Here is a 12301-nt window from a genome sequence, read left to right on the forward strand (position 1 = left end):
GTGTTGGCGGAAGAAAAAAGACGATTGAGAATAGACAAGTATGGTTTGTGGTTTGTGTCTTGTGAGCTTCCGTCTATCTCAAGGGATGGTATGGGAGTGAGTGGCTAGATAACTCAAGCGGATATCCAGATATTTAAGTATGTAGGTACAATCATCCAGACTGGTTCACATAAAGCTATGGTCCTGAGCATACATGTACTTTAGGTCGTGGTCCAAAGGAACTACCGCTGCAGGGCACGTCCCACCCAAGCTTGCTACATTACCAGGAGTACCAACTAGCTGCCAACTGGCCTGAGAGAGGCCATGGGTCGAGATCAGATGTTTTTTTTTCTCGCTTGTAAGGAGGTAAGATGAATAGAAACAAGCGAGAATTTCAAAATCCATAGTATTTTTTGTCGAGTGAGACAGACCAATTTGAAAAACCATACAACCTCATCCACTCTATCTCACATTCCCTTGAACCAACGTCCAATTAGAAGAATTGTTTTATTGATGACCGATACTGAATTGCATGTGCCTTTACTTTCTTTTTCAATGTCTTTGCAGAAGAACGTGTTTTTCGTTTAATAATTCCTCGTTAGTAGAACTCTAGGCACTTTGCTTTGAGGTTTCTACGTTGTACAATCAGAACAAGGTAAAATATTCTCCCTTGCTACCAGCAGGTGGGCTATTCGGACAAGCCGAAGATTGTAGTTGTGCCATTGTTGCAGGAGCAATAATGTCCATCGCCTTTCTCAATGAAGCACCTCTAGCAGGAAAGGAATAGTAAAAAGGAATCCTCCATACTTGGCAGGCAGTGGCGGAGATGAGGGATTATGGGGAGGAGAAAATTGACGTAATTTAGGCCCAAAAGGAAGACCTTCATTCATATCCTGCTAGGATTCTCAGAGAGTTGAGATCATGATACAGCATGATGACTGCCTCGGGTTGATTGATTGATTCGATTATCGTAATCAGATCGTAAGATTGAAGTTAAGATAGAATCCTTGCCTACAGAATCCACAAGGGAGAAATTAGTTGCAGCTTGATATCTTGTCCTAATGGGGTTGAAACAGGGTTTTCTTGCACCTTCGTACTAGTTTTTTTCCTCGTAACTTCTCAGCTGATCATAATCATATCAATCAAAGCTAGCTGATCTGATAATGTGGATAAGATCGTTAAAAATATCTCGCAATGATCCAAGGATTCAAGTGGGGGTGTCTTTCTTATGGCGATGTTGCTTTTGAGAGCTATATTCGTCTCTTTCCTTCTTTCCAGGATTGGGGAGAAGGAGTTAATCATGATCATACCAAAAGGTTGTGGTGTCACGACTGGGTCATACGGTGGACCTGCATTAATCCTTGCAGGACACAGTGGAAAGTGGGCCTCGGCCTGGGTCCATCATAGGATCGCTGGGTCACAGTGCCACTAGATGCACTGCTAGCGATATCTAATCCATCTAGCTGCAGGAATCAGATCATCAAATCTGATAAAAAATTTGCAACGCCATGAAGAGCTTCCTGTTTTTGAATGGTTTTTTTTTTTTTTTTTTTTTTTCCCTGTGTCTTTCCCGTCCGTCTCCTACTTAGTTTTTCTCCGTTCCATTTCGCCTAGACCTTGTGGGATTTGAAACCGTTCTGCCGTTCCTTTGAATTACCGAACAAATTCCTTTAACGAAGAAGCTTCGTCACCAGGCCCCATTTTCGCTGTTTGATGATCGGCCCAGAACCTGAATTGGGAATGACGTTTACCAGGGGCATCTCTCACCCCACCATCTGATAAAAAACGCGCAGGCTAGTGATGTGTCTCGAAATTAAGTTATCGTAAATACCATCTCCGAAGTAGATCCTTGCCCAGACCCACGCGGCACGCAGCACACGCGTTTGCCAGCTCGTGAAGGAGTATGTACTCTACATCCTTGCCAACCAAGAAACCAAACACAATTTGTCAAGTTCCATACCAGATTGATCTGAGGCTTCCCCACTTCTCTTTCTTTTCCATCACAAGTCCATCATCAACAAACCTTCTCATGCCTGCAGAGGTGAAAATTTTATCGGGATTTGATATATCGGGTATGTAGATACACACGCCCACGCCCGAGGAGAAAGGCGACGAGCCCACCTCTCTCATCTTCCCCATGCTCCCTGCAGCGATGAGCAAATTTAATCAATTTATCAGATAATCTAGCACCTAACGAAAAGGGGATATGCGTCTTTCTTCTCGCTTTTATTTTCTTTTGACTGTATTTTGAGGGAATATCGCTGGGAGGTTCCTGTTCAACGCATGGAGATCGAATAGAACTAACTACTAGGCTCTTACATCGTTGATTTTTAATAATTAAGCCTTTCTGAGAGTGGGGGTTTCGTCTGGATCTGATAAGTAAGGTGTGTAATAAACAATCCAATATAGGACTGGGAAGAGGATTATCGATATTGTACACGTGCCTCAATTGATCATCTTCATGTGGTGGTGTTCAGAGGCTATAGACTTGGCGAAAGGGTTCCGACTCATGGCCTCGAAAGATTATGCCGCTGTAAATTCCCGTTCGCACGATTACACAATGTAGTAAACCCTTTATGGACGAGAGAGCTGCTGGTGAATAATTAGTAAGAAGTTTCAAAAGATCAGATAAGAGTTCGAACAGCTTACTTACAACTTATTAGGTACCCCACCTTCGTATATGATTCTATTCCGTACGGGGGAGTTCAAAACCCTTCAATGGCCGTATTAGCGAAGGGTCTTCGGATGTCTAATTTAATAATTGGAGGCGGCATCAGAAAGAAAGTTTTGGGATATCGAGTGGTCTTAAATCGAAGAGACGTTGGCCTGTCAGTGCATCATGATTGATCACTCGACCCCTCATCCAGTAACAAGTAAAGTCCTGCGACCAACTAGGATCAAGCGACACGTCCGCTTGCATTAGCACGGGAGATCATCCTTCGAAAGCGAAGATCTGCATATAGAAATCATCGATTCCTGATTGGCGCGAGAATGTAATCCTGCAACCAGGATGACTTTATGGGCGTGTGAGAAACTCTAGAGACCAATGGGAGTAATATCAGTGATGTGAGCATGCAAGATCTTTCATATTACCCAAGGTACTGGTTCGGTAAATAGGAGGGTGGGTTCAATGATTACCAATTAATTATTGATTACATCCATTATTGTGATCCTGGGAAAAACATGGATAAACCAGACACTGTGATCGAGATCGAGGTCACTGGTCGTCATAAATGTTCTAAATGATTCTGAGTAACATCATTGACCCTTCTTTGACTTGAGAGCTGGGAGGGATTGTGTTCGGTACCCTGTCGAGCGATGACCAGTGTACAAGATCTGATCTGATCGCAGATCAGATGAGATGAGGTGAGATTAGATCTTGAAGTACCAGGCGATAAGATACTTCCAGATCAGTTTCGATGCAGCCAGCATGAGACTTTTGAGATTTGGTTCATTGCGTTCTTGTTAGATCCTCATTCTATGTTTCGGATCTTTACAAACATCATCATCTTTGATTGGAATGAGATAATGTACCGCACTACCCGGTTAATTGACACAAGGGGGAAACAAAGACTAATTTATTTATGATCCGGCCAGCTTTCAGACATATATATATATGTTTGAGGGAGGCCAATATATGACAGGGGCGGGAATTTATCTAAGCGTAGAAAAAGACTGTAAGTGTTGAAGCAGTTAAGTGAAGTTATACCCACTATGCCTGAGTAATATTGATATTTTATAGACGGGACAGGGAGATATTTATATATTGATAGATTATAGGCTCAAGAAATTTAAACAGAGACCGAAATGACTGTCATGGAAAAGCCCGTTTTTTCTTTTTTTTAGGTATGTCATGTATATTGTTTTCTGACTGCGAACGTTCTAATGTAACTATGTGGTATAGTATACTTGGAATTCTCACTGCTGAGTACTAGACCTTATACTCCTAATATTAATATATATACGACTCTGGCTTCATGTAGCTGTACATGTACATTGCATGCATCACTCCTAGAGTAAGCTGGATATTTCTATCTCAGTATAATTCATTCCTTTACCGGCTGCCTGTCCTGTTCAAGAGCAGACAAAGGCAATTCTACCCATGGAATCATCAAAATCCTTCCTGGGAACAACCTCTGTGAAATGTGCACCAATATAAATTTTATTCATTTATCAAGTTATACCATGAATCTCTTATTACTATCGTTGATATACGACAATAGAGAATCCAAAACAACTAGTTATTATCCCTCAAATTTACCTGGACGTCTAACATCTGCTCTGCCTTAAACGTACCCAAACCCGAACATGTTTCTCGCCACGCATTCCAAGCTCAAATTACTCCGCTGCTTCTTTTTCTAACGGATCAACCATAATTTAGACCTTAATTTGGAATAAACCTAAAATCGATGATCAATCAAGCATTGCAGAATTGAGGGTCCGGTTTCAGACATGAAATATCACTCGTGTGAAGTATTGGATGGAACTAGTGCGACAGACATTCGCCAACACCAGCAGGTCTTGGAACGTACCTCTTTCTCTAAAATCAGTGAATTTATTTTGTGATGTAATATCTCTAACCCTTAGAAATACAACACATCAAGAGAAAAATACGGCCAGCCGGTGATCAGCTCATAAACTATCACTCGCATGCTCAAGGCGTTTCGCCGCCAACACTAGACCAGCAGGGGGAGCGTCGCTATGGCGCGTAGGGGCTAAAGGGGGTGATTCGCAGGGTTCCCCACTATGCTGAAGTAGGACAGTGTATCCCGTTAGGTACTGTCGATACTAGTTTGTTTGTCCCTCGCCTTTACTCTCATGTCGTCTCTACAAGGCTTGAGTGAAACAGGAATTATGCGTTTTCCTCTGAGGACCTAAACCCCAACATTTTCAAAACCTCAATGGCCATTTACTCCGCTATTGACGGCATATATTCTAAGTAAATTAAAATTTTCTTGCCTTTCCCTGGCATAGATACTAAGGTAACCCTAATCCTAGTGTCTAGTTTTGTAATATATAATTCGTACAAGGGTCTAGGATCAGGATTTTCATTATATTGGACATACTTTACCGCGTATTTTATTATTGTTATTCTCAATGCAATAAGTAACTACGCATATCTATGTATATGTATGTTTAGGGGTCAAATTCATTGGTCTTGTTAGCCCATAGCTAGGAGATGTGCCTTTATATCCCATGGATTACTACATGTACCAACATGCACCATCTAGGTACGCCTGAGGTTAGCACTCAGGTATTGGTAAGACCCCAGTTAAAATATATCTCCATGGGTCAATTTGGTTCACCAGTTTCTACGGCCAACAGTGGAGCGCATGTCTTTCTTCTACATAATACGTGCGTGGCATATATATATCTATATGTATTTTGGTAAATCTCGCTTCAAGATCTATCATTTTGATTCTTTGATAATATATGCCAAGAGAGTTACAGAGTAAGGTTTGCCATCTTCCCATTCGTCTTGATATATGTATATACCGATGAAACAGATGACAAGGCTTTATTTAGTCTTAGTATTTTCCGCCTATAGCACATTCATTGTTACAACATTTATCTTTCGACTTTCCTATAGGTTTGTCACATTAATGGACTGCAAGAGTAAGTATCCCATTTACACCAAGACTACTTAGATTGGTGTATGGCGCCATACCTACAGTCTCGAGATATTCGTGTGCACTACTACTGGTAATTTTAAATGTATACCTAGAGTAGTAAAACTTGTAATGCCAAGACGTATCGCATGTAGCATGTAGTGACCATATGGCGCGCACTCTATATCGATCTACTATAAACCCCCTACAAATTGAAACGATTGCGTCAGTCAAAATCACCTGCGTCAGGTCTGTCACTTTTTCCCAAGTTCCTTTCCAATCGCCTTTCACGTTCGGCAGCTGCAATTCCGCTCACAAGACCACTCACTACTACCGTAAAATCTGAGAAATTTCGTTGCGCTGCAGCAGGGATCTTTTACACCAAAACTTGCAGGTTGACGTTAAAAGACTGCCTCTGATAGGTCTATATGCGCATTTATCCCTGCTACAGCGCAACGAAATTTCTCAGATTTTACGGTAGTAGGATTTCTGTAGTCGCAGCTCTGCCATTGGTCCGCCTACCACCTTGAAGCCCTAAGCCGAAACTGTAGATCGTGCGTGACCCACGAAAAGAAAAGAAAAAAGGAGACGGGGAATGCCGTCGGTGGATCTGATAAACCGTCCAAATAGAGTTATCTTTGAGACAGATCCTTGTTGATCTGTTGTGTTACTTGGGCTGCTCACATGCAGGTTCCAGCGCTGGAGTGAAATTTTTCGTTGGCGGGGTTGTGGAGGGGCTAGCTTCGGGACTGTGCCGAGTCAATAGTTTAATGGCTCATAGAAGCCGATCTTGGGAATGACATGCGAGGCGCAGTTGAAGGAAATGCGACAGCTACCTACACAGCTAGCCAGGCCAAGAGTGAGGAGGAATGGAGGAGAAAGAGGGGTTGAAGTTCCCAGTTGCTCTAAACTTTGTGTCGCGACCGCGCCGCCAAGTTAAGGGCGCCGCGGGGCTGTATATATGGATATTTTTCAGATCAGAATTGATGCCGACTAACTATTGGGTGAAGCTCAATCTTTACGAGCCTGTTTTTACGCCTGTTGGCATTGCCTATCAGTCTCATTCCCTGATCGCAATCGAGAGGCGCAAATAGGTATGAGCTTGAACTCGTGTCGTCATGACTTCAATACTTTCGTAGATAAAAAATATTTACAAACACCCATACATAATAACGAAATAGACAAATGAAAAAGAAAACCAAAACCCCGCGATATCCAAAACTTTTCCCAATAATGACAACCATACCCTCAACTCAAGTTAATGTCTGCTGCTTGCTCATGCCCGCGTAGATGCCCCCCCTCGCCACCAACTCCTCATGTCTCCCTGACTCTACCACTCTTCCAGCCTCGAACACATAGATGCAATCTGCTCGCTGAATACTCGCAAGTCTATGCGCCACAGCGATGCATGTTCTACCTCTACTTACACTCGCGATAGCTTCTTGCACTAGCTTCTCCGAGTGGGAGTCTAACGCAGATGTCGCCTCATCCAGCAGAAGAATCGAGGGATCTCGCATCAGCGCTCTTGCTAACGCAATGCGCTGCTTCTGTCCGCCGGAGAGGAGTGAGCCGTTGGTACCGCAGTCACTGTAACTTTGTTAGAATTGCGTGTTTAAAACAATATATAGGCTTGGTGGAGTAACATACGTATTATAGCCATCCGGCAAACTAGTGATAAAGTCGTGCAGTCCACACATCTTACAAACTCTCTCTATATCTTCCCTATCGACGGTTTTTGTCTCTCCCAATCCAAGGCCAACATTAAACGCGATGCTCCCAGGGAACAAACAAGGTTCCTGGCTAACAAGCGATATCCTAGAGCGGTGTTGACTTACAGGAATACTCCTGATGTCAACGTCATCTACTAACACCGCTCCAGTATCTACGTCGTAGAATCGCTCAAGTAGCCCTACGGCGCTGGATTTCCCTGCGCCGGAGTATCCTACGAAGGCAACGAATTGCCCGGGCTTTACCGTAAGGGAGAGGTTCTGGAGAACGGGGATATTAGGGCGTGTATAGTAGCGGAAGTTGACGTTGCGGAATTCCACTTTACCAGTGGTGGCTTTACCCTTCTCCACCGAAGTAGGAATAGGCGCGGGTGTGAGAGGAATTGCAGCGGTAGAAGCATCTTCGAGATCAATAGTGGGCATCTGGTCGTGGAGTTTAAATACGGAGATTGCTGCTGTCCTTGCTCTTGTCACCTCCGGGGCGAGTGAAAACATCTGTCCCGAAGCCTGGGCACTGAACAGCAAAGCAGGCAACACAATGAAGAACTCCAAAGTGCCGTAGTTTCCCTCCCGCACCTGTCTACTACCCCAATAATAAGCCAAGGCGTAAACAAAATAGGTGATTGCTAGCGCAAACGCCAGCCAGAAGTTCCCCTGTACAATGAAGCGCAGACTCTCTTGATACGGCTTATCCACAGCTTCGTTGTAGAGTCTTGAAACGTCTTGCTCACGTCCCAATGCGGCGATGGTCCGGATGGCAGTGCAGGCTTCGGTTGCAAGTGTGGCGGCATCAAGGTAAGCGGTTTCATGGCGTTGTTCGAACTTTGCAAGGACACGAAGACGCAGGAAACCGGACACTATCATGACGGGTACTGCAGCGAGGAGAACAATGGCGATTTTCCAGGCTACAACGTGAGCAAGTACGATACCGCCGATCATGGAGGTTGCGACGGAGAATATTGTGCCCAGGATGACACCGGAAAGACCAGAAAGATGGCCGGTATCCATGTTAAGCATACTCATGAGTGCTCCAGGGGAATGAGAGGGCACTTGGAACCATGATATATCCTGTCGGAGGATTGTGCGAAGGGAGCGGTCACGAATGCGGCGAATGAGACGCTCAGAAACAATACCGAAGGCTGTTCCAGAAATAGTATAGGCACATAATGCGATAAGGGCAAGGATAAAAAAGATCAACGAGAAAAAATCAGCACGGGACTGCATAGTTCCCTCAGACTTCGAGTTCAGGATGTTGATGAGGTTTCCGAAGACGATAGATTCCCCGAGGATGATAGCACCAGTTACTAAACTTGCACAAAGACCCAGAGCGACGATGGGCCAGTCGGGCTTACTGATCAATAGACAGCGTTTCAGAAGTTGTTTAGAGGAGTAAGAGATGGGAGTATCCTCGTCCAAAGCAACTTCTTGTTTTGCGGCCTCGAAGTCTCCTTTCCCGCCGGCATGTTCTGGGTCTTTTTCGACTCTGGTTTTAGCCGAGCTGAGACTACTAGCTGAACTGTTTCCACCTAAAAGTCTCTGTGCTTTCACTAGCTCATAGTACGCGCCCTTCCGGGACACGAGCTCTTCATGTGTACCCTCCTCAATAACAGTTCCAAGAGACATGACAACAATTTTATCTGCCCCTCTCACTGTCGCAAGTCTGTGCGCAATCATTACCATCGTTCTTCCACTTCCATTACGAGCTCGCTCGAGTGCATCTTGAATAACCGCCTCACTGCTCGCATCAAGAGCACTAGTCGGCTCATCAAGCACTAGCACCTCAGGTTCAGCCACGAGAGCCCGAGCTAGCGCAACTCTCTGTCTCTGTCCTCCAGAGAGCTGTGTAGCGCCGCTGCCGCCAATCTTGGTATTAAACCCCTCTGGGAGCGCGCTGATGAAGTCGTATGCGTTTGCATTCTTCGCAGCCTGTAAGCACAATTGCTCTTTTATTTCCAAAGATATATCTCCTTTGTGTAATAGCCCGTGCTGGATGTTTTCCATAACAGTCCCAGCGAAGAGGACAGGTTCTTGATCAACGAGTGCTAGGTGGCGGCGGTAGTCTCGTAGGTTCAAATCTTTCAAATCACGACCGCCAATGAGAACGCGCCCAGAGACGGGATCGTAGAATCGCATCAATAGCGCCGCAATTGTACTCTTTCCGCTGCCACTGGCGCCCACAACTGCGGTGAGTTTCCCCGCAGGGAAGGTCATGCTGACGTTCTTCACAACCTCCACATCCCTAGTCGGGTACCGGAAGGTTACATTTTCTAGTGTGATATCATTGGCTTCCGGCGGCGTTGGCATGGGACCCCCAACGTTAGAATAAACATTGATCCCCGTCTCCGGGCTATCGAGTAATGCAATAATCTTTTCCCCGGCCGCGGCCGCGAGTGCAAATGTTTGCAGGAACGGCCCAAAAGAGCCTACAACGAAGGAGGCGTCGAGAATAAGGAAAACAACAGTATAGACAGTCCCAGCGCCCTCGCTACCCTTAAAAAGGCCCTTTGCTATCTGACGGGAACCTTCCCAGAATGCGAGAGCGTTGGCGGAGTAACTATTTTTAGTAACATCATCAATATCAGTATAGATTACATAAGCTAATTAGTAGCCTGGGCTAGGGTTGGTAAATAGTAGTCAGACTTACGCAACAAAGAAAACCAACGCTAGCATCGCTGCGCCCGCGACAGCCCTTCTAATACCACAAGATACCGCAGGCCCCATCAATTCCCAGTGTTTTCCGGCCAGTAAATTGGCTGCCCCAAAAGCCTGTACTACCTGTACTGCGGTAATTGCGCCCTCTGCGACAGATGTAGCTTTCTCTGAGTAATCGACAGCTCGCTTTGCGTATTTTGAAACGATCTTAGAACCGCCATAGACGACCAAAAACATTGCAGGAACAACGCCGACAAAAAGGATTCCCGTAAGGCGAGCATTGAGAATAAAACCGGTGATAAATGCTGCGAGAAAGTAGGCAACGGATTGAAGGAAGAGACCAACTTTTTCGGAGGTGCCGAGCTGGATGGTTTGCGTGTCGGCCGTCAGGCGATGCGCGATCTAGTTGGGAACTTTGTGAGTAGTGGATCGTAATAAGATATGAGTGATACGCACATCTAGAGATTCACTATCCCACCATCCAACCTCCATTCCAACAGCTTTTTGTAATAGCCGCACCCGTAGCCCTCTAGCGACACGCTCCCCGATCATACCCCAGGCCGTCGCCCACCCCCATGTTATGAAGAAATACGCCACCGCCACACCGAGCAGCTGGCCAATACGTGTGTTAATCTCATCCGCGGTGGGAGGGAATGAGTTGATTATCTTTCCGAAGATGACACCGATGATGGGGAGGGGCGCTCCGGCAGCGAGGGCGAGAATGATAGCTGCAGCAAGAATACAGCGGTCTTTCACGGAGGTGAGTGGTCGGTATAGAGTGAGGTAACTAGAGTGCAGGCGGTGAAGTGGAACGGGGGTCCTAGGTGAGGGTGGGATAGGTTTGGTTGTAGGTAGAGGCGGTAAAGATAATGTAGGGTCAGGCTGTGTGGCGGTGGTGGTAAGGTGAGGGAGGTCGAGACTCCCTTCGCGTTGAGGTGCAGCCATCGAGGCAGGAGGAAGTAGAATTCGTAAATTGTGTGAGGCCGTGAGATATCTTAGACAAGAGTTTTACAGTATCGTGGGGTCTGAATACGGTCGTCAATAAACTTCTGAGGGCACCCGTAAGACTCTGAAAGGAGCACCAACCAATACCGAATAATCACTGGCAATACATAAATCGTAAAATTGAAAAGCAAAGACAGAAAAAAAATGTCAGGAGGCAGAAGAAGAAAATTACCTTGAGACTATCAGGGGGTATAACTATAAAAAAATACAACTCTATACTCTTTCGCCGAGTATGGTATGTAGGTCAGAAAACGAAAAGACAAATTAAAGTGCAAACAAAGTCTTCCCAGCAGCTTTCGAGAGAGCGGAAGTAAGCGGGCAATTGAAGCAAGCAAAGGAATTTACCGAGAAAGAGAAAATCCTCGCTTACTCGTATGTAACAGGAACCCGTTGAATTTTAGTACTCACTCCTTTTCCCCTCACCTACCCTGGCTATGGAGGTGGGAATCCGGATCTGATAACCATTCGATCTAGATACCTTGTAGGTATCTGGCCCCTCTCACATGCACACTCGACGTCCCTACTGCCTCCTGCCATCTGCCAGATGAAGTTAAGTTATCAGATCCGTCACCCTGCATCGCGGTACTAGTTAGTGGGATCGTAGTGGCAAAGAATGAGTGAATTATTATCAGATCGTGGGGTGGGGATGTGGGAGAGACGGCACAGTGATTTGCGATGACGATGAACTGCCCATCTTATTGAACTGACCCGAATGACAAACGACAGAAGATGAAGGTCAGGGCGAATAGCTCCTTGGATCTGGGGAGTCTGGCAAGGCATTGGGAGCTACTAGCTTTGTAGAGGTCACTACTACCTTGAAGATTGATTGGAGGGCCGGGGTAGTGGAGGTGTTTCAAAAAGAATATTTTTCGGAGATTCCGTTCTAGTACAGTAGGTACTGTCCACATCTCTGCCGTGTGCTCACTTGATGCCCTTTGAGAAGTTGGGTCCCAGCTCAGAATTTACTCTACTCTACATGTAGGTACATGTAGTATTACACTCGTGCATACACGTATGCACAATACAGCTACAGAATTCAATTAGTCAAATTTTTTCCCTGTCACGGAAAGAGAAGCAGGAACTGAACACCCCAATCCAGGTTGGGTTGTCAAATCCTTGCGTTACTGTTGCCAAGAAAATTAGATCAGATATGCGTACATGAAGTAGGTGTATGTTGCAAATATTAGTACATGTATGTAGCGAAATTAGAATGATCAGAGTTTTCCTTGTCACGGTACCATGGACACCGTTACATTACGGACTAGGATCTGAAGTCCTTGCGTTACTTAGAGTAGGTACACAGTTGCGCCTCAGCTGTCGCTAACGATT

The 12301-nt window shown here is 45.4% G+C and overlaps 1 protein-coding gene across 1 annotated transcript; it reads right to left on the reverse strand.

Annotated features, from left to right (window-relative positions):
- Window positions 1-6841: 6841 nt before the first annotated feature.
- Window positions 6842-10912, reverse strand: LAJ45_04899 (uncharacterized protein; the record flags this gene model as incomplete). The annotated part of the gene is made up of 4 exons (XM_046114475.1): window positions 6842-7175; window positions 7236-9869; window positions 9960-10369; window positions 10424-10912. 4 exons carry the CDS (start codon window positions 10910-10912, stop codon window positions 6842-6844), a joined length of 3867 nt encoding a protein of 1288 aa, XP_045972501.1.
- Window positions 10913-12301: the final 1389 nt, after the last annotated feature.

This window comes from Morchella importuna (assembly GCF_003444635.1).
Source record: "Morchella importuna strain M04M26 chromosome Unknown Morimp01GS012, whole genome shotgun sequence".
Lineage (NCBI taxonomy): Eukaryota > Fungi > Ascomycota > Pezizomycetes > Pezizales > Morchellaceae > Morchella > Morchella importuna.